Here is a 26,633-nt window from a genome sequence, read left to right as displayed (position 1 = left end):
AGTGAGAATACCAATGAACACGCCAGGGTGGAGGGGGAGGTTTCACAGGGCCCCAAGCCTAGTCAAAGAACTATGGAAAACTAAGAGAGCAGAGAAAGAGAAAATTAGCCATCTGAGGGAAGTTGTTTACGTACATATGATTTCAGGGCTGACCACAAACAACTCTATCTGGACTTAGCAGGAAATATATATATATTTGCACATATATGTAACATAAAAGTTCCAAATTCACATTCATTCACTTGGCCAAATTCACCTTGGCACACTCCCTATTTTCGGTGCCGTTCAGTCACTTGGGCTTATTATTACTGAGCCAAAGCAGCTTGTTATCCACGCAGCATATGGCACCTCTCACCCAGAGGAAGTGTGAGCCTTCGGTGTTAATTCTCAGGATACTCATCGCCATTAACTGATTTTACCAGAACTGAGAAACACTGCCAGTAAGCTACATTTTAAAATACTCACATTTTGATTTTTTCAAATTGATTTAATTTTATGGTGCCTTCTTTTTTCTTCACAGCTACATAAACAATAGAAATTATAGGAGTTTCTCACTACAGACCATGGGACGATATTCTTGTCATGAAATATTCTTATTTGTAAAGCCTAACAGACAGGGAAAGTGACAGAAACTATAGCTATGGGTTACCACATCTCCTCGCCCCCCCCCAAAGGCAGGCATGTGCACACACACACAGGCAGAAGACACGCATGCGTGCACAGGCACACGTGCTGTAACTGGGAGGGAAGTGTGGAGGTGTGGAGGCGGACGCTGCTTACTGCCTTCTCTTCAGAGAGCTGCATTTTCTTTCTTCCATCTCATCGATGGGTGAGGAGGATGAGAGAAGGGAGTTGTCTGAGGGATTGAAGGACGGGCTGCTACTGTCTCCCTGGTCGACAAGCAGCGAGCTGGGGCGATCCTCCAACGCCTGGAAGAAACGTTGAAAGACACGCAGCAAATGAACAATGCTAGCTGCCCTCAGTCGATGGTGGCTGATGACAGGGTAAGAAAGTCTACGTCAGAAAATACAACTGACAGGCTGGAAAATGGCAAGATTTCTAACAGCAGATCAAACAGATTGATTATCGAGAAGGAGCTGGAGAGATGCGTGGCGAGTGAGAACATGGGCTGCTCTGCAGAGGACTCAGTTTCTATGCCCAGAGCCCACAGAGCAGGTCCCCAGCACCCAGAGCCCTAGCTTTAGGGGATCTGGACAACTTCCTTTGGCCTCTGCAGGTAAATACAGGAGGCAAAACATGCTCACATAAAATAACAATATAAATCTTCCCAACAGCAAAGCCAACAACTCATACTGAGTCAGAGAAGCCAGGTAACAGCAAAGTCAGAGTAAAAATACCAATCAACTTCTGCGTGTCTGTGTGACACTGCCCAAGATTGCTCACACACTTTCCCCACTGTAGAGCCTCATGCAGAGTTTGGAGATGGACTCATAGAGATCAGGCTGCCTGTGTGGATCAGAGCGAGGTCCTCTGCGTATGTGTTATGGTGCTTTAGCTTGTGTTCTTGTGGGACCTGTAACAGTGGGGCTGGAGGCTGTCCTTGACCTTTCTCCTCCTACTGGGTCGCCTCATCTAACCTTGATGTAAGAACACGTGCCTGGTCTTACTGTCACTTCTGAATTTGGTTGATGTTCCTGGAAGACACGCTGTTTTCTGAGGGGAGATGGGAAGGTAGACCTGGGGTAAAGGTAGGGAACTCGGGGGTAAGGAAGGGAGGAAAAATTGTAGTTGGGATCTAATATATGAGAGAAGAATAAATAAAAGAAAAAAGAAAAACAAAGAGACCTTCTAATTGCTGCTTATCAATTCTTTCTTCTCCTGACTGAGTGCCTAGATGCCTAGGGATTATAGTGCCTTTAACCCTTCCCGACCCCAAGCTTCCAGCTAGACTGACAGAAGGGTTTTTATCTCTGGAGAAACAGAACGGTGACGTGCAGGAACAATTAGCTGCTGTTAGTTACTTAGCTGCTGTTAGTTAGTAAGGTGTGATTGCTACTGTGTGCCCTGCTCTCTTCCCTTAACGGGGACAGACTCGTCCTCATCATGGAGCTTTGATGACACAGGTCTGTGCATGCAACCCTGTTAAGGGCAGTCCACGGAGCTGTAAAAATCACACCAACTACGCCTCTCATTTATGAAAATCAGGACACTGTTAGTTAACAAATGGAGCCTGATCCGAAAATTGCACTCTGATAAATAACTAGCAAGCAGTTGACCTTTACTGGAAGTACATGTTCTTCTGTGTCAGGGTTTGCATCATGCTTGTGGATCAGGTGGCTGATGACAGGACGCCAAAGAGGGGGGTGGCAAGGAGGACATTCTGCCCTGTACAGACTAGACAGCTGGGCCTCATTAGACTGAACTCTCTTTATTTGAATAATGAAGGGAAAAAGAGAAAGACAGGAGAGAGCAAAGGCCTAGTCAAGGCCTTCATCTGTGCCCACAGGGGCAGGCCCTCATAACTATGGCAGCTGCCGGGACCGGAAACAGAGGCTCAGGCTGCTCCTGGAGGCCTGTTCTCAGGTGTGACCTGCCTGACATGGCACCAGAGAGGACGCAGGAAATCTGATGAGAACAAAGGATGGTAATCTTTTGCAACACTCTGGATGGTCACTGTGGCTGTGGCACTCACTGGTCCCTTACACAGATGTGTGTGGATGACAAAGAAGTCCAGCATGAGCTGCCCCAAAGCTGGAATGATGAGACCTCAGGGTTTTTCAGTGTATCACTGTCAAATCCTCTCCTACTGCCATGTTTTATGGGAAGGTCATCGGAAAAACCCCTATTTTAAATGCAAGTGTGTGGTGGGGGGAGGGAGAGGAGAGGTGGAGAGGGGGCTAGTTCACAGAGCATCTCAGAGGAGATGGTAACCAAGCATACATAACTAAATACTGACTGAGGCCCAGATAAACCACTACAGCTGTCATGTTCTCTGTGTTGCCCCATGTAAGTGCAGAGTGTGCTTTGTTCATGTGAAGATACATATGTGCTGGGACCCGGTGTCTCCTGAACCCTGCCCTCTGCAACCTTTTGCTAGGCTAATTTTAACCTGAGCTCTGTCATGCAATAAACTGCAACTGTTAGAGCCTCAGCTTTTCTGAGTTCTGTGAGGCCTTCAAACCACCGACGGACTGTAGGACGATAGAGCAGACCCTAGATTCATTCCTGGTCATAGAGAGAGTAGTGTGTGGCCATGGCTGCAATCCATGGCAAAGGCGTTTGTACACAGACAGGAGCGTGACCCGCAAACCTCATGCTTGAAGGAGCCTTACCATTTTGCTCTTCACGAGTTCTTCAATCGCACTGACGAGCTCAGCTGCGCTGGGAGTCTCAGAGCTGGTGGGGCGAACTAATAACCTCGAAGAGGCCTGTGGGAGAAGTTAAGACAAAGGACGGGGAGGAGAGCCTCTCATTAGTAACCGGCAGACAGTGAACTCCCTCGTAAACTCCAGCTCTTTTTTTTTTAAGTAAGTCCAGACAAAAAGACCACAAGTTTGTCTTTGTTTGCATTTATTTAGAGTCATCCTTTTATATTTACAATATTCTGACATGAAACATTAAATAAAACCTGTCTAGAATACACGTGGGAAGCAGACAACGTCTGTTTTTAATCCACAGTCGTGTAACATCGTAATGTTTTTTCAGAGTGGCGACTGGGCACGGGGGCATGCTAACTGTAACTCTGCAAGTGCTGGCTCAGGCTCTGGGCTATGGAGAGAGACACAGAACCTGGTCAGCAGAACAGAAAGAGGCTTAAGGTCTAGTGGGTGAATCCCCAAATAATCAAGAAACTGAAATGGGACCACTAACAATGGTTTTACTGTGTTCACGGGACTGAGAAAGGGAAGGAGCCAGGGTACGGTGCCCAGATGGGAGAGGGGGACAAGCTCACCATTTCCTGTGCCATCCATTCCCCAATGATTACTGCAGAGGACAGAAGAGCTGAAGCCTCACAAGCTATCAGATGCCACTTATGGCTAGATCGAGGGTATCACGGGGTGACAGTCGGGGAGGCTGAGGGAGGGGCCACTGAGCTGAGTTTCAGTAATTAGCAAACACTGTTTGCAGATTACTTCTCCTGTAGAGTAGCTGGGGATTGAGGGGCATAAGTAATATGAACCTTGTGTCATATTAAGGGCAGCAGAGATGCATGCGACACGTGGCTGTCTGTCTGCGAGATGCATTTCTGGCTGTCTGTCTGCGAGATGCATTTCTCACAGCGGACAGATACAGATCATTACAACAGGCTTTTACATATGTAGACCAAAATACGCACTTTATGAAACAAATGCTGGTTTGCTCTAATGATGTTTGGAATATGAGATGAACAAAAAGAAGAAAACAAAATTCAAATGGAAAGGTAAGGAAACTGAGCCAAAACAGACACAGAACACAGATCAACGTAATGCTGCAGTGGGTTTACAGAAAGAGAAAACAGAACAAAACAAAAAATTAGTTCAAGATAATATACTGTCTGGGAACATTGCTAGATTTTTGTAAATGAAGATTTGCTACTGATAATACCCAACCAGGTTTCATGGTAAACAAGAAATGATTCCAGTAAACAAGACTCTGGCATTGAGTCCTTTCAAGGGAGAAAAACAAGGCAATAAAGCCTGTGCCTCATTGCTTGGATAACCACCCAGATTTAAGAAATTTATTGTCCTGCTTTGAAAAAGCTATTAGTTTAGATTGTTACAAAACAGCTTATGAGTCGTCACAAACACCCACACAGCCTGGTCCCTGGCCAGACTGAGAGCCCTCACCTTCTCTCTCAGACTGGCCCTCACCAAGAATGACACTCAACTCTTAAGGGGACAGACCAAAGCTTGGCTCCGCAGCTCATGACCAGTGTGCTCAGACCCACGGCCCTTTGGCTGTGCTCAACTGTGTGAGGCACAAGGTGTGTGGGCTATGGAGCTGTGTTCTGTGAATTAAGACTAAGCATCGAGTGTGGGAGTCTCACTGCTGCCAATCAATGAGTGCAGTGCATCTTCTGTTGTCAAATGGAGGCTGATGAATCTCGAAAGTGACGGACAGTACCAATCAGGGGGTCAGGAGGGGAAAAGGAAAAAAAAGTGAAGGAAAAATGCTAAAAGCACATTTATTTTATTCAGGAAACTTAGTTATTGCCAAAGAAAACAAAATTAAAGGACAATAATGAATCCCAGAGATGACTTCCTAGCTCTATTTTAGCTCCTAACAGACGGGGAGGGTCACCATGGGACCAGGGCGAGCAAGGGCATGCAAGCTTCGTTTACTAGGCTTCCTATTTTTTGATATTTTATTTTTGAGATTTTACAATTGGGGTGGAAAAATTAATCTAAAACGATAGAAGACTTGGAGGGAGACAGACTGACGAGGCTTGAAGCCTTCAGACAACCCCGGGCAGACAGTCACACGGCTCTCAGGCTGGCTCCTAGCATTCCTTACCAGTGCATACTTCTGGGGGCTTCTAATCCTACAAGCACACGTGGCATGTCGGGGAGAGTAACTGTAGAGCAACACAACCTTAATTTAACTAGAAAGCCATGTGCAAGAACACGTTATGGAAGAAACATGATGGCCTACTGTGTGTTGAAAGCTGTGTTCAGGCAGGCTGCACGAGACTTCTCTCTAGAGGACTCTAACCAGCGCGTTAAAAATCACTTTATGAGCAGCAACGGCTGCAGTATTATTAAAATACACTCAACATATCGACACGACCATGTAGTACGGCAGGACATATGCTGGCCTCCTGCTTGCTCGCAATGGATTTGCTGTTCATACTTCTGAGGTACAGACAAGCTGGCTGCTGGGAAAACAGCAGGCTTCCAGTGCCTTCCCCCACAGCCTTTAAATGTGCTGGCATGGAATCTAAGAGAGGGCTCCGCCTCTGGCCTGGGTGCACACAGGCTGTCCCCTTACCTTGTCATCCTGCGAGTCCGGCTGAAGGAGGCTGTGCTGCTGGATGGCCATGGGCGGAGGCAGTGGCACAGCATCGGCGCCTTCCTCTCCTTCTTCTTCTCCGCAGCTCTGCATGCCCGAGGATGAGGATTTGGACAGTGTACCACTGCTGAGACCCTCATTCCGTCCTCTCTGAAATGAAACCAATGACTGTTTGTTCACGTTGGACCCTGACGAGCAAGCCCCATTTACAGGCTCGACTCAGCACAGTGAGGCTGGGATCAAGCACATATTCATGTCTTCTGTTTGCATGAAAATTCCAGTTTTAGCTTTACTGAGAGAATGAAGATTTATAAAATAGATAAATGAATACATAATGACCTCCGTACTGTGGTAAAAACTCAGCAAAAGTAAGCTTAGTGAAAGAGAAAAAAAAAAAAAACCACAGAAAACACATGAAGCAATAAAATAAGACAAATGTGACATTGTTTTGTTTTTGTTTTTTTTTTTTGTTTGTTTGTTTTTGTTTTTTGAGCCTGTGTGGAACGTGGAAGAGGCCAAGTTAAAACCACTACTGGTTCTGCCGGTGCTGAGGGTGTCCTGGTGCCATGAAAGATAAGGGTTTCCCCAGTATCACTCAGAGCCTCCTGAGACAAAAGGGGAAGGGAAAAATATCCTGGATGTCTTGTGTCCACTTTGGTGACACTGGAATAATGTGCAGTCCCATGTGGTCAATAAAAGCAGTCAGATGGCATCTCCAACAATCAGCTTGTCCCCGCACTTATCAGTCTGCAAAGCAGAAACCTAAATGGGACTGTGGGACATGGGTGATTTCTGCAAACCAAATCCACTGCTCCCCAAGACAGTAACTACTCTTAACCTGAAAGAAAGAAAACACTGCAAGGCCTCCATTGAGTCTCAAGTCTCTGGACTCTATGACTTGCAGTCAGCTGTGACTTACTACTGTCCAATCTTTTGCCCAGACCCACCTCTTCGATGGTCTCATCCTGTGGGGTCGCGGCACTGTCATCCGAATCCTTCTGTGATCCAGCATCCGTACTCTTCCGAACTTCCCGGCTCTTCTTGTGCTTGTGGGCCAGCTTCTTTGCATGCCCATCAGCCTTGCCACTGCTGAGCCGCCGTACGGGGCTTGTGAGCCACTTGCGCAGGGTGTTGCCGGGCCGCTTGGGACCTGGTGAACTCTGTGCTCCAATCATGTGGGGCTGAAGGGAAGCCACAGAGGCCGGTGGGCTGGCGTCATTGCTGGAGACAGACAGCGAGTCTGATGGGATGAGAAGAAAGAGAGAAGGCATTTTAGTGAATGTGACAAGAGTTCCCCCATGTTGTGGTCAAGTCTCAGCCATTTAGCTGCATGTTTATTCCCATCTTAACAGACTTGCAGGTGGGCTGATGGGAACTCTGCTATCTTTATCTAGATGCTGTAACAGGGAGGAGAGGACTGACACCTCTCTCTCCTAAGGTTGATTACCAAGCCAGATTTCTGCTACAGAGACACTGCCCGCCCCTAAGGTAGCTCTTGTCACCTATCCTGAAGACCAGTGTGGCCACTGTATACATCCAGGCATGCAATTTGATTTTGTTTAGTTTGACACACTATTAGTAAATGTGGATTTATCTCTCTACTTATCTTTCTTCTATCCGTCTGTCTCAACCCACCCAAGGTAGTCAACTCAGGGCCGATAGGCTTGCAAGAGGAAAATGATTAAATGGATCCAGAGTTAGGTGAAATGTTCCTATAAACTGGAAAGCCAGCAATCAGGAGCCAAGTGGTTACTTTCCAAGCACCTGACGTGGGGGTTCTGCCAGAGTAACACGGAATTGAATGATTTCCTTTAGGAGACGTAATAGTGAAGATGACCACTGGCCAAGTGTTTTTTTTTTTTTTTTTTTGACCCTTTGATGCCTGATTTATGGCCGCTAATCTTTGAAAGCACCCTTTTACACACACCTGCACAGTTCTTTGCCTTGTGCCACCAGAGACCACTAGAAGCCTGTGACAACAGCTCCCACAAGGGCTTTAGACAGTACGAGAGACAGGGAGCCTCCTCTAATCGCTGTCCCATTACTTCCCAGAGGATATGACCCACCATGCATCATTTGTGCCTTAAAATTTCGACTTCCCCAGAAGCAAACTGGTTCAAAACTAACTAAACAATGTCTGCTAAGAAATAACTCTTGTAGCTTGTGCATGTATCATGCAGTCAGCATGTATATGCATAGGTGTGCATGTGTTTTCTATTTATTTATTTTTGGTTTTTTGGTGATAGTTATTAAGCTGTGTTTACACCAGCCCATTGTCAGGCATAACCCACAAGAGGCAGGAGAAGATGAGAACTTTAGGTCAGTATCCCTCCCTGGCATCTATGAGCACAGAAGCCAACAGTCCACAACTCAGGCTTCTTGGTGCAGTGACCGTGTAAATGACACAGAGATGGAGGGCCTGGTAATTCATGTGTCACACGGTACTAAGCTAATTTAAAAACGTTTTGTTTTCCTGACCAGGTTTTCCTTATGGTTCAGACTGGCCTCCAACTCACAGTACTCTCACCTCAGGCTCCCAGATGTACTGGGATTATAAACATGTGCCACCTGCCCAATTCAATCAAACATCCTTAAATCCAATCCGTGTGGTCAGAAGGTGGACACACAGTGTGCCATGGTGAACGTGAAGGGACAGCCTTTCTTCTGAGCTCTGATGCATTCTTACTGTTTGAGAGTATTATACTTCATGGGAGAGAAAAATGTTCTGAGTGCTAGCAGCTACTATGGATTCAGAAGGAAACTGTGTTGATCTTTCAGTTTTACTTTGAAAGTCTTTCATTTCAGAAGTGTGAAGATACAGAGGGAAAATATCCCCATCTGTCTTTAAGGTTAGCAGATGTCCTATTGTAGTTGGTATAAATCAGATACAGTCATAATTTTAGATATTAGCAATGGGAAAAATAACTAGATAATTCCTCCTTCCACTTCGTAAGTATAATGTCAAATCCCCCATGCTTTTGATTCTCTATAATAATACATTGTATGTTTTAATGGAACAAAATTCTCTGCCTAAATCTGTAGGTCATCCTAGTCCCCATATCTACTCTGTGCTAGGATGTGACATAATGCATAAGTCATTTAAACACTCTCATTTAAACACAACGAGATCATCAATAGAATGCGATAAAGTATCTGCTACTGTTTTAGTGATCTGAAGAACCAGTTTTGTCCAGCAGAGCAACTGCACTGGTATACATTTTGAATCCACTAGAGATCCGAGCTTGTGATGGCATCTCTGTAGTAGATGTGTCCTCTACAGTGTCAATTCCAGGACTCAGGAAACAATGAGAGTGAAATAAAGTGACTTTATAAACTGTAACCAGCTGCTTACAGCTGAGGCATCTGGGATTCCCTGGTGGTTCAGAAATGGGTAGACTGTATTTATATAAACAGCGAGCGCTCTGACAATACCTAGAATTCATGGACAGCAGGAGGCAATGTCTAGGAAACACTATAGATGCGTGGCGGAAACAATCTAGATAGTGACTTGATCATTTTTCTGTTTTAAAAGAAATTTGTCCCCTATTATAAAGGATGAATTTCAGGATAAAGAGATCCAAGCAGGCTTAAAGATCCATGCAGGTGTGCACACAGAAAAGCAGCCACGGCCTGCAGCCTTAGGGAGGAATCCCGCGGGGCTCTTTTGCTGAGGTTGAGGTCATGAAATGGCTGTTGTGGTTTCCTTTTCAGTGAAGACAGAAAAAAGCCAGAAGAGGAAGGCCAGGGCTCCAGGTCCACACGGGAGGGTTTTACCATGTGTGCACAGGGCCAGGCCCAAGGGAGGAGAAAGCTTTCTAACCCCAGTCTGTAAACCTGGACATCTGTGATTAATAAAAGCTCTTGAAATGTAAGGAAAAAAAAAAAAAAAAAAAAAAAAACCAAAAGGATCATAGCCCGCTAGTTGCAGCCTAAGGAAGACTGAGTCCCCGCCCCCAGCTTTTTCCCTACTGTCCCTGTGGGAGAAGGTCTGAGACTACACTAGTGTAAAGAAGCGGCAATGGACTGCCGCGGAGTTTTAGTGAAGTTTTAGAGTTAAGTACTGCACACTCTGAGCTTGAAAATGACTCACCCAAATCTACACTGCTTTGGCTTCTCAGTCTCAATAGCACACAAGGGGAGGGGGAGGGCTTGTGCAGCTGTGTGCAGGCAGCAGGCCTCAGGGCTTGGCCTGACTGGCACATGCAGGGGAACTGCAAGTATTTGCTGAGGGAGTTGTTTGCAGCCAGCTGCAGCTGGAGCTGGAGTTCCAACCCTGCCTGCAGGTCACCTGTAGGGTCTAGGGACCTTTAAAGCCCACTGGCCTTTTCCTGCTTTGCTTTCTTGAAAATGGTAATGCTTTTCCCTCTCCTGTGTGGAGAGATCATAAAAAAGCCTTTTGTAAATATAACCTAACGGATATAGGAGATAGTATTCATGTTTTTGAAAAAAAAAAAACAAAGAAAGAAGAAGAAGAAGAAGAAAGAGAAGGAGAAGGAGAGGAGAAGAAACTGCAAACAGCCAATAGAAATGCAGGAGAATGGATTGAGCTGCTCTTCGTCATGGTCTGCCTGGGAAGAGCAGCTGGGACTGCACAAGCATGGCCTCTCAACCCTCGGCATCTGCTGGTCAGGCTCCCTTCACCCATATCATATCCACCGAGCACACACATGGGCAACTGCTGACAGCCAAGTCACGGAGGAGGAGGCCGGGCCACTACAAGATGCATACATTCAACACTGGGAAACGTTCCAGTAACCATCTGTCTCACGTTTCAAATTCTCCTGTAGTATCCCTAAATGATAGTGTGTGTGTGTGTGTGTGTGTGTGTGTGTGTGTGTGTGTGTGTGTTGGGAACAATATCGAGTTCTCACATTCCCAGGTAGGCTCTGTATCACTGAACTAAACCGGCAGTTCCTGGTTAATGAACATTATTCTATCTCGGTGTTTGTTGAGGGTGTGTTGAAGAACTTGTGTCAAATGAACTATGCCATGATGTCTTCCTAGTCTTCCATTAGGATGAGCATAACTCAGAGAGAAGTTCCTAGTGCAAAGGATTCATTTCCAGTTCATGTCCCGAGGACTGTAGGAATGTTTATAATGTAGGAGTGTAGGCATTGTTACTATTTAAGGAAGACAACCCTGAGACTGTGCTCTAAAGCTTGAGGCCAGCTGGCAGCCTGTAGCACTCTGTCCCTGACTTATCAAGAGTTGAATGCAGAAGAGCTGTTGTTCAGAAATGTCAGGAAGGCAGCAATGGATACCATGAGCCAGAGAATGCACAGAATTCAGCAGGAAAATTAGGCTGCTAGATCCCTACAGCAGACGGAGCTGACTGGAACATTCCTAACATGTCTAAATTCTTCCAATGGGATTTAAAGTCTCTGCTTTAAAAATCAAGGTATCAGGTTTTTTTTTTTTTTTCCTAATAAAAAACTAAAGTCCACAGTGCCCTAGAGATTCTCAAGATGACATAAAAGTGAGCCAATTTGTAAGCTATTCTGCCAGCTGTATCCTTCAGGGATCATGTCTTGTCTTATACCAGGATTACAATGGTCTGACAGGTCACAAATACTGCAGATAATGGTGGCGATACACATGGGAAACCAGTTGAGGAACTAAGGAAGAGACATCGATCTGCTTAATGACATGGTACAGTATTGGTGGCTAAGAACAGATGTATTTCATGGTCATTTTACAAATTACAGTCTATCTTCTCCTTTGAGTAAGTATCTGAAACCTTTTCTTGCCTGGCTTCTAATTTCTTTGTTCTCCCATAGGTTCAGTTTGTCCCCTGTAGGACAGCAGTGATGACAGCACACTGTGAGCCAAAATTCCATGCCTTTCCCACACACCCAGGATCCCGGCTTCACGCTAAGCTGTTACTGTCAGGCACAAGAAGCTGCCATGTCAGCACAGGAAGTAATCTTTCCAAAGGCAGAGTCTGGAGACGGGTAATGAATGAAAATACGCAAGGAACACAAAGTGCACCCTGCATACTTTACAGTGTGGTGCGTACTGGGTCTGTGATGCAAAAATGTGAACTCTGTGTCTGCCTCAAATACAAAGTGAGCACAGAAGACACAAGGGAAAAAAGATAAATTTCCCTGTCTTTAGAAAAATAAATAAATAAAAACCCAGATTGGACTAGAGGCCCCAGCGCAGTATGGCCACGGCTCACGCTGTAATGAAGAACACATGTCTCTGCAGCCTGAGAAAATGCACATAAACGAGCAGCAGATGCCGTGCTCCTCGGCAGGCAGGACCCTCCCACACACTCACAGGGGAGGGCTGACCGCAGCGCCTCCGGCCCCCTCCCCATTCTCACGACCCCTGAATCCTGAAACACAAAAAAGTCATGGGCATCAATTAAAAGTAACCAGGAAGAGACTGCCGTGGCTTTTCTTTATGAAGGCTGAAAGCCAGAACCATGCACAGACCTGGGAGTGTGCATGTACACAGGCGTGTGAACACAGGAGCAGTGTGCACTTGGTTTGTGCTCTAGCCTGAGTCACCAGGTCATGCAGTGTGTGGCTTCCCCAATACCCAACCAGAGCTGGGTGATCTGGATTCTGTGGACTCCTAGAGAACTCTCAACAGGACCGGTCCTCAGTTTTCTTCCTGACATACTTGAACATTATATGTTTGTTTGTTTGGTTGGTTTTTCGAGACAGGGTTTCTCTATGTAGCCCTGGCTGTCCTGGAACTCACTCTGTAGACCAGGCTGTCCTGGAACTCAGAAATCCGCCTGTCTCTGCCTCCCAAGTGCTGGGATTAAAGGCGTGCGCCACCACCGCCCGGCCCACTTGAACATTATATGAACCTCAGGAAACACGGCTCTTGACTTCTCCTGTAAGACGGATGCTGGATGTCAGCCTTTCTAGTTGGAAAACCATTTCATTTCAGAGGTCCTCTGGAATGTCATCACTAACGTCTCAGATAGAGACACGAGGGGACTAAGTGCAAAGGAGACAAAGGGCGGAGCCCTCCAGCTGGCCAGTCAGATGCACAGCATCTCCTTTACTGCCAAGTGGGAAGAATCCGTTAGAGGTGAGGCAGTGCGGAGCCGTCATGGGAGGAGAGGCTGAGCTAGCACGGATGTCAGGAGCTCCATCCAACCAATGGAGAGAGGAGCAGGACTCTCGGAGTACATGGTCTACAGCTGGTGATGGCTACGGCCAGGCTGTCTGTTTCCAGGCAAAGGGAGCTGCATAAGTCAAGGCTCTGAGGAGGGCAGCCTCGGTGACAGGAGGGCAAGGTGAACACTGGATACAGCTGGCTCCTCCCGGGCCCTTTCTGGGTTCCTATACACACAGCCCTTAGAGAGGCAGAGAGCAAAGGCAGTACCTTCTTTCTACAGCCTCACCAGAAAGATCCTGCACATCTCTCTCACGTTTCTATCCAGCAGTGGCACAGGAGACCCAGGCATCCCTGGGTCTACTGCTCACCTGACTGACGGACACAGAGGCTGCTTAAAAATGACACTTGTGAACAACAGCCAGGTTGTAAAAGATAAATCCCTGCTCCCTTCTTTCGTGAATTCACCTTGATGTTAGGGTTCACTTCTAAATGGAATCCTTCTCTACTCTGGACAAATACTGACTTGGAAGAAGGTTTAGCCCTTGTTTCTGGCATCTGGAACAGGCACGCCATATTTAGTGCTTTTTATGTGAGTCAGGACTGTGTACCTTTGGGGAAGATGAACAGCAGGATTTTTCTACAGACACAGATCTAAATTGTCAGAGAGAAGACAAAGCCCCCTAGGAACTACTTGGCCACCAATGAACTGTAGGGTCTTCAAGTCAAGGCCAAAAGCAGATTTTGTGTTAAGATAGCAGTGTTGCATGCAAACTTACACACACACACACACACACACACACACACACGTCATCATCATTAAAAAACAGACATGTATGAATCCTACAAACTCTCAGCTTCCTGTTATCCTCCAACCTGGCACCACTCTTTCTTGGTGCTCGGCATCATCCCTGGTGTGTGGTGGGGAGGGCTGGAAGGACAGGCAGTGTCTTCACAGTAGCCCTCATGACCTTCTCTGGTCAGCACATGGCCTGACAGTGTCCACACTGAGCTGTGTGGGACATTGCTCCTGGGGAGGGGAGAGGAAGGGGACCTATGGAGGCCCTGGAAGGCTGGAGGCTAGCCTTCCAATGAAGATCCATGGGTGAGGATGCCAGAGGGGACCCCATGTTGACCCAGGCACCTCCACAGAAGCAGTGCGGTACCCTGCAGAGCAAGAACATGATCTGGTCTGTTTAGCTCCACAGCAAGTGCCTTTCTGGATGCTCCGCGATGTATCTGGCTTTTCTGTTCCGTTGAGATCCTCCCTGGTACACAAAAGTCACACTGTTCTTTTCCATAAGATAGATTTTTAGAGTCACTTAAAGAGTGTCTCTAAAAACAAACACACAAACAACAAACCCACCCAGGGGATGGGCTGCTCAGTATTTAGTTACTGTGGGAAGAGGGATGAGGAGGCTCTTTATGTTATGAAGTAACAGTGTCTTAATTCTTAATTTATGCTTGTGAAGCTGTTTTCAGAGCACTGCAGTGTTTATTGTTGCCTGAACAGACACAGGACTCATCATTTATGGGAACACACAGTTAATTTGGGGGCTGACAGGCAGTCACACGGTGCCCACCACACATTCTGCCTTCACAACCCCTAATGCTATTTGTTAGGAATCACGGATACTCATGGTCACAGTGGTCCCTGAAATACAACTCCAAATCGCGCGGCTTGGGCATATCTAACCTGGGACACTTCCACAGCCAACATTTACACTTCTGCTTACTGTCTTTTTTCTTGTTAAAAAATGAGGTCATCTGGCTTGCCTTGTTAAAGAGGAAATCTACAAATGTGGGAGGATGTAGATGCGTTTAAAAGCTAAAAGCTGTCTTCATGGGAAACAAGGGACGTACAAAGTCCGCCCCATCCAGCAGGGTGAAAAGGAACATTCTACAGTTAAGCCACGTGGTTCGGTTGGAATGGTGATAAGACTACACTTCGTTCATACATAAATGCATTATTATTCTTTCAAAATCAAAACCAGATTCAGAATGTCAGCAGTGAAGTGTTTTACTGCCACAGAAATGCCTCAATTGTGTTAGTATGCACATAATCGGGCCAGCTATGAACCGTGCAAACTTATCAATGTTGTCACAGAGCCCATACCAATGTGCTCATTTTTATGCAGTACTACGGGGCAGTGGGGAGGCCCTGGAATGCTCTGCAGAGAGCCTGCCAAGTATTATCACTGTCCACATCCTCCACGGGGCGGGTTAACTCCGGCTTCAGTCTCCAGGGATGCGATATTAGCTTGGAAGAGTTATAGCTGTGGAGAGGAAGGAAGCAGCTGACGCTCCCAAACCACAGGGCAAATATCCAGCACATTATATGGTGAGGTTCGTGGTTTAGTTTAGAAAAAAAAAAAAAGAAAAGAAACAAAAGAGTCCTAACCCAGTAAGAATTCTTCCTAAATTGCATTTTAGTAACAGAACAAAAGCAAAATGGTGCTGAACAAACGTACATAGCACTACTGCCCACAGACTCCAAGAAGAAAAGCCAGCACGCGTGGGCACGCACCCACAGTCCACCCAGAGCACACTCAGGGTCACGCCGGCCACACCCAGCCTTACATCATCTTGCTTCCCACCTCCTTCCTAGGCCAAAATGACATGCTTCTGTTTCGGTCACTATTTACTAACTTTTAAGTACTGTTCCCCTCTTTCTCGGGGGTGGGGGGTGGAGGGGGCGATCACACACTGAAATAACAGCAGCACAAACCAAAGAATGCAAAGAAAAGGCTGGGGTGACTTTCTTGGGAGGCGGCTGAAAATTCTCTGTCCTGTTTCTTGAGCGTTGGGAGCAGGCAGGTGGCTCTCTAAGAATGTCCTGTTGTCAAGAGTCCTCCTGTAAGAACTCCTCCCTGAGCTATTCAAGCCACTTACTTGGTGAGACGGAAGGAGAGGGCCTGGAGTTACTCCAGGAGGAAACAAAGCAGCCTTGGAGACAAAGGGAATGAGAAAGCCCGCCTCTGCTAGGAACACCAATTAAAGCAGAATCCTGTCCTTGGGTTTAATCAGCGCCCCAGTGATAAGGCGGCACTGCCACCTCCAGGGAGCAAGCAGCCACAGGAAGCAATCAAACAGCCTTTGCGTGGGGCTGTGGCGGAACAGGACAAGGGCAGACACTGTGCTGTGTTTCTTTTTTAGATGAGGAGAGAGTCGAAAGGAGAAACATTCAATTGTCAGTTCCCATGTTACCACAAGCACAGCACATTCCTGTTCTTCCTGCCAGTCAGAAGATCAGAGAGTGATCTTCGGTGCCACTGGGCCCCGCCAGCTTAGGGAGACAGAAGAGAGGATGCAGCCTTAGAACTCAACTGCCTTGCACATCCCAAGTCTGAGTCCTCTGTCTTCCTTTTACAGCTCACAGTTACAAGTTCTTATTTCCACTACGGGATTAGAGTTGACTGTAAGACGTAACACAGAAGCATTTTCAGTTGTGCGTCTGAGAATAAAAGGTGGCCAGACGGTAAAGAAATCAATGAGAGACACGGACTTGCACACAGGATCAGTGAGAGACACGGACTTGCACATAGGATCAGTGAGAGACACGGACTTGCACACAGGATCAGTGAGAGACACGGACTTGCACATAGGATCAGTGAGAGACATGGACTTGCACACAGGATCAGTGAGAGACACGGACTTGCACACAGGATCAGTGAGAGACACGGACTTGCACATAGGATCAGTGAGAGACACGGACTTGCACACAGGATCAGTGAGAGACATGGATTTGCACACAGGACGCCTAGAGGAACACACATCCATTCACTCAATGGTCATTGTGAGGACTCTTGGCTGCTCCCACGCCCAGGGGTTCCCGGTTGTTACAGTTAGGCATCCTGACCCATTCCTTTACATTTGCAGGGTCTTAGGAGAGAACTGCAAGAAATTAACCAGAGCCTCTGGGCTGTGGCTGCCCAGTCCCCGCCCCCATGCCTGCAGGCAGGAAGAGGAAAGAGGGGCTCCCTGGACAGATTCCGAGGCTCATTACTCCAACCTCCCCGTGTTTATGGACTTGCTCACTCATCCCAGAGGCCAGCCCTGAGCACCTGGAGGAAATTCTTCAGAATGAAAAGCTATAAATCTGGGTTCTCCCTGAAGCCTAGATGCTGTGATCTACTTACAAAGATAGACCAAAGAGATTGCAGCTCACCAGCAAGATGTCTAGAAAAGTCAGTTCGGGATGGTTAGGGCTCCCTGCAAGAAGGGGAGTTCCATGGTTGATTACTAATATCTCAAAACTCTACATTCGCTGTAAAATCGGCTGTAATGTTAAATGTAATTTCACAGCATTTTTCCTGGATGTATTATCCATCAAGCATGTAAAACCTTGCCTATAAAAATGAGAGAACAAAATAGTTTTATAAATGTATTTTGCTTAAAAAAATCAATAAACAAATTTCAAAAAGAATTCTGAAGAGCACAATAACCAGCAGTGCAGGTGGGTGTATGGGAGGGGAGGAGGGGGAAGAGGGGACAGGGAGGACGGAAGGGAAGAGGGCAGGGAGGAGGGGGAAGGGTAAGGCAGGGGAGGAGGGAGGCGCAAGGCTGGAACTGCAGATTACGAACTAACAAGGACTTACCCAAGGTCATGTGTAGATGGAGGAGAGACAACACTGTCTGTTTTCTACAGTACCATTCCCTGGGTGCCCATTGACTCACATGCACTGTGCTGTAAATTTTGAATGAGCTGGTGGGACTTAAGTGTGGGAAAACTGGAGATAGAATTCAGACTGCTCAACCATTAATGTGAAACAGCCAGTCTTCATGGACAAAACAGTCCTCTGGGGACACGCTGGGCTGGTGTTTGTTTATTCACACTGAGTTGAATATCCTGTGTGTTTCCATCCTTTAGAATGTGTTCAGAAGATTTGAACTCAAATTCAGAATTCCACAACACACAGTGCTTTATGTGTGGATCTGCTCACCTTTCTGAAGGGCTCTGCCAGAGTCTAATGCAGGAGCTCAGTGCTGGGCTGGGTCCCAAAGGGAGTAGCTAATTCAGAATGAGCCTCCTCAACAGCCACCATCTTGTTTATACAAGGCTAGCTGAAGTTACCAGGGGATTATTTAAGACAGTGCACAGCACAAACCCAGTGCAGCGGAGTGGCAGTGTGGCAGGAAGTCCCTCCCCTCGCCAGGAAACACTTCGCAGTTTATAACTACTGGAAAAAAAAATCTGTTTTCTTCAATGGAGTGATACTGGGCATATCAATCACACATACATGGGTTTTTGTTTTTGAGAGAAAGAACATCAAATTGGGTGGGTATGGAGATCTGAGAGGAGCTGGGGGAGAGAAATATGAATGAAATATATTGTATTGAATTCTCAGAGGAAAAAATAAACATAAAAAAAAAAAAAGGTATAAAAGCTAGGTAGACCAGGCTGGCATGCAACTCTATATCCTGTCTTAGCTTCACTTCCCCTTCTCCTTATTTCATTCTGTGGTAACTGCTGAAATTCTCCTGCTATGACTGTGTAAGGTAGCTCACTGCAACATCAGCAAGTGAGATCCACTTCTGTGGAGAGGAGCCGAGGCCAACAGGCTCCCTTGTATCACGATGCTACCCCACTCACTGTACTAAAAGCAGGTACAGACCTTCCCCCAAAGCTCAAGGCCCAGATCATCTGCCGGTGTATAAAATGGTTGGTGACCACCATGGGTATCTTTGACACATAAAAAATCTGCTTTAAAATTTATTTCCTGGCTAGGAGTCTGAACCCTTTTTTCTGTTCAAGTCTGATGGATACCTGACCTCCTATAATCAATGAAGAAGGAAGAACCAGTGGATATTAAATATCACCCTCAGACAATGCTGGGAAAGGTATCTTGGAGTTCCTGTAAAAGCCTGGGAATGACTGGTCAACAGTCACCTTCCCTTAGTGACGTGGGAGGAACAAACCTGACTTCCATTTCTTTTTATCCATCCTTTAATATGAAATAGTATTTTCCTTTCTTTTAAAATGTAGGTCAACTTAAAAATCTGTGGTGCCGACTTTGAGAATTGCTCTTAAAACTTCTTAATAATTTAATAACTACCATGATAATAATATATGTGGGAAATAACAGCACAATCATCCTCCATTATGAAATAAGAAGTCTAATAACTTCCTGTAGTAAGAATTCTTAAAGGACTGAATATTCTAGGACCCAAAGGTCCCTCTACAGGAAGAAGATGCTATGTCTCAAGATCTACTGTTCTGCTCAGCTACTTGCTGAAATGCCTGGGGCGCTCAAAGTTGCCCAGAAGGGATGCTCCATCAGTGTTTCTGCTTTGCAGTTGAGGACAACCAAGTTCATGGAGATGAGGTAATTTGCACAGGGGCCAGAGCTCCCTCACGGTCCAGACTTTGACATTACCAATTTTTTTTTCTGCATCAGTTATTTTTAATCAAGTGAGCTCATGCCTCATCTACTTTCATCTTCCCAACACAGGGAAGATACTACCGCCCAGTATCCCTAATGGGCAGATCACAAACCTTCACATAGTGAGGGCATCACCTCTCGAGAAAGACCACTCTGGGATAATGTAATTAACACAGGTATGATAAAAACAACCACCGGCACAAGCCATTGACTTAAAATATCGATGATAACTTTGTGAATGGAAACCGTGAAGAACATTATAGAAAACCATGTTCACAGCAGCAAATTCAACACACACAGGGTCAATACTTACCTCCTTAAGGGCCCGTAATTCAAAGACAGCTCTGCTGTTTCCCCTTGACATCCCAAGGATGCCCAGAGGTAAGCAGGGCCACTTGACCCATTCAGTACCCCCTTTACCTAGGATAAGCTTCCTTCATTGATGAACCCTGCACCCCAACTGATCCTCCTTCAGTCAAGCTTACAGTGAATGAAAAGGGCCCAACGAGTCTCAGCTGCTCCTCCCGACTCCACATCTTGCTGCTCACTTTAAAGTGTGGATGTAAACAGAGGCTAGAGGCGAGTACTAGCAGATACTGAAAGACAACCAGGCCAGAATTGAAATTCTAGCAGAAATCACCACTGGTAGGAAGATAATAGCTTCTAGAAATCATTTTGTTGGATGCACAGTGTTGTTAGTTGCCAGGGGAGACGAACAGAAAGGAAGCCAACACTAGCGTTGTATTATAGGGAGAGCGTTCTCGGCATTAGACATGTCCAATCCCCTCACCTGGACTTTCTGTATCATTCCCCTCAAACTCAAGAGACCTTGGTAGGGATCACGTTTCCTTTATTTTCTCTACCTCATGGGCAAAGCCAGACCATAGCACACATACTCCCTTAATCCAGACGGTGGAGGCTGGAGCATCCATCCCCCCACCTACCTTTATCTTACATGCAGCAGTTCTTAAAAGAATCATGGAATCTTAACCCAGGGATATGACAATGCTATTTTTTTCAGCTACTCTGAAAAACCCCAGAATACATTAAACCTGAAACAGACACAAAACTAGCCAAAGTCACTAGAAGGCAGATCATAATCTAGATCACATAATGCTGTTTATATGCAGTTTCAGAGAAAAAAAAGGGCTGTCAGCTGCAGTGGGAAGACCTTAGGAACACCCCCAGAGCATCTAAAGTCTGAGCACAGCACTGTTCTTGGTCTTGGGCTGCATTTCTAGGGTCTCCCAGAAGCCATCCCCACCCGGCCCCTTTGCAAAGCAGTAGGCATGGAACACAATTCATATCAGAATGTGATACGAATTCTGCTTTGTTTCTGCTTCTCAGCAAACATCAAGCATTTAAGCAGCTGACTGGAGGGAAGCAGGTAGAGAAAGAAGCGCAGATCGAGCATCTAAAAAGCTGTGTACCTAGGTCGAGGATCCAGTACTTGCAGGTGCCTGGCTGGCTGCCGCTGCAATACGCTGAGCCAACAGAAGAAAGCGAGTCCAGCGTGTCAACTGGCTTAATCCCGTTCGGCATGATGACCAGGGATCTAACGGTCCAGAACCTGGAGACTCTGCCTCTCCTCAGGCGACAGCCAGAGCTTCTCACTTAGCAGCAAAGACAGAGGCTGTGCAGCCCTGACCGCGGCAGCCCATGGCCTGGAGTGAGTGCAGCTCTCCGTTCTGCTGCTGGCTTCTGAGCACTACCTAGCAGTTGGGGCTCACATGTGGGAATAGCCAGGCACAGACTACATTCTACCACACTGACTCTAATTGGAGCTCAAGGAAATTCTTAAGGCACCCTGGGAACCAGATGTCTCTCTTCTCCTGCACGATCCGGCACTGGATTCCCTTTCTCGGTGAAATGTGAAGTGACAGATGTCCTCCCAGCCCTGGGAGTTCTGGACAGCTTCACTGGCTTGGGCTTTGTGTACATCTGGAGGGAGGTCCTCTCAGAGACCTATAACAAACAGGGCCTCCTGATGAGACTTGATAAAAAGGGATGTAATGCGGTCTGAGAGCCAACTGGTTACATCACTGGGCTGCAATGCTACACTCCACTTATTGGAAACAGCTCTGTTCCTCCTCCCAGGAAGCAGCCAGACAGGAGAAAACAAATATCCTTATATGTGATGGGTAAAGACATGTTTAGTAAGGCACATACTAGGCTCTCGCTCCTGTCTTCTTGGGGAGCTGGGTGTCCTCCCTTGTCTATACAGTTGCCACTGTCAGTTCCCCTGAGTCCTCAGCCTGTCTGTCGCACACAGGGTTTCAAAGGGGAATATACCCTCTGAACTGTGCTGGACCCTTGCTCCTGATGGCAAGCGTGTGCCCTTGTGTCTTAGCTTTGGGATCACCTGGAATAGTTTCTATGCTCACGTCTGGTGTATAAGGTCTTTTGATACTGCTGTTTTGTTTTCCTGTGACCTGCCTGCATTTATTGTGAAATAAGCAAAAAAAAAAAAAAAAAAAAAAAAAAAACCTCAAAGAAAGGAAACATGGAAACAGTATAGACTTCTGCAAAAAGTTATACGACACGTCCACAGTATGCAAAGAAAATGCGTTCAGAGGCCAATGTCTAAGCACAAGCTGCCACAAAATTGGGGCCTTTTGTATGCTTTTCTCATTTTAATTTTATGGATAGGGTTTGACATTTATAGACTCAAAATGCGCCTCACATTCTTAAAGAGCAAAAGCAAGACACAAGGTTTGTTTTCCCTGTGATGGTCCTGTGTATGACAGATCCAGATGGCATGCTTGCACCAGAACCAGAAGGGAGGTGTAACCCTCACACAGCACTCTTTATACAAGGAAAGGAAACTTTATTACCAAATAAATAACCCCGTTTGTTGACAAAATAAGCAGTAAGAATTACAATATACAGAAATCAACTTAATTGACAGTCTAAAGTTTCCTTTACCACCTTTATTACATGGCTTACTTTTTCTCTGTCTAAAAATACCAACTGCCAAAGACAGGCTATTAATTAAAACTAGAGAAAGCTCCGTCAGGGCAGTGAGTTACCTCATGTGCAGTGTAAGTTCTCTGTGAGGGAGGAAGGGGCTGAGGCTTAGATGTGAGTATAGTAATTTTGGCCGCAGAGGTATGGGAAATTTCCCCAGCAACTTATCTCTCCAAGTCCCAAGCTCACATATGCCAGGAAGCAGCAATCCAGCAAGGGGAAAGGCGTACCAGGAGCGGGGGCAGCATCATCCCATCTTCCTGGTGTTCTGGAAGCTCAGGGCTGGAGGGGTCTGTTTGTAACTGAGCTGTTTACAGTTAAGTGAGCATAAAGCATCCTGGCAGAGGTTCCATGGACCCAGAATCTACTAGGTGGAGAAGTGGGACCAGCAGAAATGTGGAGGCCACAAACAGAAGGCATGGGAGAACTACGGGAAATTTAAGTTCTAATCAGCAGCCAAAGCACCTAGAAACAAACCTGAACTCTAGGGCTTCTTACTTCTTCTGGTGAGACCAGAGCTCTGTTGTCAGAATTGGAACACATTCAGTTTAGGACCCAGGGCTCATTAGCAGGGAAGATAGGAAGAGAGAGAAGGAGAGAGGGGAAGAGGGAGGGAAAGGAGAGGCGGGGAGAGAAGAGTATGCAGATATGGGTGACTTGAGACCAGCAGTGTAGGGTAAACAGAAAGGAAAATGGAGGCCATTAAGACCGGAGAATAGGTAGGAGTTAGTGCTGGGTTCCTTCTCACTGTGAGTGTTCAGGAGCCTGTCTGCAGCTAGACATTATCTAGCCACAGAGTAAGGACAACAGTCTGGATTCTGGATGACCCGGACTAGGAAAGCGTAGAGGTGGGGGGAATAACCTTAGAACAGATGGAGGTGAGGTCTGCAAAGAAAGAAAACAGACTAAGTGAGCTGGGTTAGACAAACATTTCAGGCACTGGGCAGGGAGGCCGGGATGCTGTGCGGAAATAACATGGGAAGTTCTAAAGAAAGAAAAATGTCTGGGGGCAGTTTTCATGTTTTTGACATTTTAATTTTATGGCTAGGTATATGGTTGAATACTCCACAAAGAGAATCGAAAATCCCTGTCTAAGGTAGCATTATAAAGACTCGAGGACCAAACGCGAGAGATTCTGGGAAGATACAAATGATGGGCATAAATACAAAGGGTTCCTGACTTGAACATCGTGTCTGTCAGGATTTGAGGTAAGTCTCCGCTGGTATGAAAGCCTTGGTAAGGCTTGTGTTTCTCCAGCACAGTTCAGCGCTCAGTGTATTATATGAGAAACAAAACAGCCTATGCTATGTGACTCTGCTAACCACAGGCTAATGGAAGCATCCTGGGTGCAGTTACAGCAGGCTGTGGTAAATGCTATGTGACTCTGCTAGCCACAGGCTAATGGAAGCATCCTGGGTGCAGTTACAGCAGGCTGTGGTAAATGAGATGTTCAGTTGGCCTGGATTTAGTAAATACATTTCCAACTTTCAGTATTGTAACTTGCAACGGGTTTATTGTGACATGATATTCATACATTTACTAGTTATTGGCTCATAAATGCCATAACTGAAGTAGAATATTTAAGAAAACGGAGTTTCAACTCTGAGAAATGTGTCATTCATAGGAAAGTTACTTGGTCTAGCCTTTTTAATACTTTTGTTTCTCCCTTCCCTTCTCTCTCTTGTTCCAGCCCCCACTCGCTCAGGGCCCTTCTCGCTCCGGCCCAAAGGATTTTTGTTTATTTATTATATGTAAGTAACATAGCTGTAGCTGTCTTCAAACACCCACAAGAGCATCAGATCTCATTAAGGATGGTTGTGAGCCACCATGTGGTTGCTGAGATTTGAACTCATGACCTCCGGGAGAGCAGTCGGGGCTCTTAACCGCTGAGCCAAATCACCAGCCCGAGTTTCAACTCTTGGGATTATATTACACATATGTCCCAAATAAATAATCAAACCTATAACCTAAAAGAACTGAACAAGTTATAGGCTAACCTGTGTTCCTCCAAATTTATACAATGGAGTCCTAAACTCCAGTGCCCTTAAATAGAACTGTGTTTTTAGACAGAGTTCAAAGAGGCAATTGAGTTAAGATGGAGTCCTAAGGATCAGACATGGTTGCTCATGTCTAAAAGCCTGTCCTTGGGAGGTTGAGACAAAAAAACTGTCATGAATACAATGCCAGTTTACATAGTGAGTTTCAGGATAGCCTGGGCTAGCGCTCTCTCTCTCTCTCTCTCTCTCTCTCTCTCTGTCTATATATATATATATATATATATATATATATATATATATATATATATAGTATATATATATTAATTATATATAATTATATAGAGTAATTATAGAGTAAGACCCTAGCTTAGCAATGAGAACAAAAGGAACCAGTCTAAACTCTAGGCAATGACTGGTGTCTTTATAGGAAGGACACTAGGACAGAGAGTCAGAGTCAGGCTGTGTGTTCACATTAACCATGGGTGACAGCCAATGACAGGCCTAGGAAGAAACCAACCATGTTGATACCTTCATCCCTAAAATTGAGCCTCCAGAAATACATTTTCTGCAATAAAACACATTCCTACACCATGCTAGGTACTAGCAAGCTAGCAGGGAGGTGACATGTGTGCGTCTATGTGCTCAGAGTGGAACACAGACACAGTGACACAGAAACCAGCACTGCGAAGCAGAAAGGGAAGGGTGGGCTACACAGTAAGTCAGCTCTACAAACGCATCCTGACTGCACACTGCAAACCGAGACCAAGCAAGAAGAGCCGGAGGGGCCTGTCTCTCACAGGGCGATAGATTAGGGATTCTACAATGATTGCTGAGATGCAGACTGAGTATTCTAGGCACGAAAATATTTCACCAGGAGACGACACAGGTTGAACGAATGTGGACAGCAGTACCCAAGTATTTGACTGTTAAAGAGAGAAGTTCAAACAGGGAAAGGAGGATGGCTCGGCAGCCATACTGGGCAGCTACAGTTGGTGTTAAGGTGGTACAAACACACACAGATAGGGAAAGGAAAGCAAAGGAAACATCAATGCACACAATTAGCCTTTCCTTCACCTCTGCCGGGACAGCTCCCTGTGGAAGCAGGTGACCTCAGGATGGTGGCCACATGGGAGGAACCTGGGACCAGCTCCCAGGAGGGGCTCCTAATGCTGTTGGGAAGTAGGGGAGTCCTGGCCACGTGAAGGATGTCAGAAAACTGAGTAATAGGTAACTAACTAAATGAATGTGATAAGAGGTAGCTTTTCCTTTCAGAGAAACAGACAACGCCCCTAGGCGATTGGTGCGTGAATCACAGCTGGAGGTGGAACTAATGGCGGGGCTAAAAGCAGCAGCAGAGCAGGACCAGAAGGAATATCTGCATAGTTGATAAAAATATAGCATCACGTGGCATCGATTAACTACCATCGGAAAGCCTGCTGGGTGGGGAGGGACTGCAGTGTGGCTTAAGCAGCGCTGAGGGTCAGCTCACAGCAAGGCACAGTGGCCTCTCCTGTGGCCCCTGCTTCAGTATCGCCCCCTCCCAAAGTGGTCCAGCTACATTAACTCGGACAAAAACAAGTAGATTCCAAGCAGGGCATCCTACAACATTGAGAGCCAGTATGCCCAGACTGTCACGTTTGAGTTACGATGGGTTGTGTTTTGCGTTGTGCATCCTTGTGGGTGACTCTACTGAGGGCTGGGGCATGCAGGACACAGAATTCTACTTCTGCAGCTTTTCCAAAAGCTAAAAACAAGTATGTTACATTATTGCAAATAACTAAAGAAACAGAAACATGAAAAAGTCTTCAAAAAGAACAGGCGAGGACATAGTCTATTCTCAGGTGTCCGAGCACCCGGCCCTGGGACTGACAGTGCTGGTTCTCTGGAAGAATACACTTCACTTCCTTGTGCGATCTCTGTGGCCCCCATTCTCTCTCAGTGTTTCCGTTCTGCACAGTGTGCCCACAGTGCTGGTCTCAAGCACAGCTGTGGCTCCTGCTGCTCTCTCTCAGGTTCTGTGCACAAAGATACTCCTGTCCTGAGGAGCCTGCTCCTGTTTCTTTACCCCAAGATAATACCTCCTGCCCTGGGGGCTCAGAATGACAGGACCCTGCTTCTTAGGGAGCCATTCACATGTGAGTCCCCTCTGCTCTCTGTGCAGCAGGCAGTCTACAAAAGCACCTTTATGGGGCATTCAAACCCTGCAACAGAGAGCCAGGAAACCCGATAGGCTCCTTTGCTTTGCTTTATTTACTGTCTTTTT

The 26,633-nt window shown here is 46.2% G+C and overlaps 1 protein-coding gene across 3 annotated transcripts in view; it reads right to left on the bottom strand.

Annotated features, from left to right (window-relative positions):
• The window catches only part of Trio (trio Rho guanine nucleotide exchange factor), a 289,368-nt gene that overhangs the window by 34,352 nt on the left and 228,383 nt on the right, over positions 1–26,633 (bottom strand). For all 3 annotated transcript variants that reach the window (XM_034523627.2, XM_076916395.1, XM_076916394.1), the window contains exons 35-38: positions 6,897–7,189; positions 5,929–6,099; positions 3,294–3,389; positions 781–929 (exon numbers count right to left, since the gene is read on the bottom strand). In XM_034523627.2, coding sequence (XP_034379518.2) covers positions 781–929; positions 3,294–3,389; positions 5,929–6,099; positions 6,897–7,189 — 709 coding nt within the window. The remainder of the gene's footprint in view (positions 1–780; positions 930–3,293; positions 3,390–5,928; positions 6,100–6,896; positions 7,190–26,633) is intronic.

This window comes from Arvicanthis niloticus, chromosome 19, assembly GCF_011762505.2.
Source record: "Arvicanthis niloticus isolate mArvNil1 chromosome 19, mArvNil1.pat.X, whole genome shotgun sequence".
In the NCBI taxonomy this organism is placed as follows: domain Eukaryota; kingdom Metazoa; phylum Chordata; class Mammalia; order Rodentia; family Muridae; genus Arvicanthis; species Arvicanthis niloticus.
The sequence above is the reverse complement of the archived record's forward strand: the minus strand, read 5'-3'. Positions and strand labels throughout refer to the sequence as shown.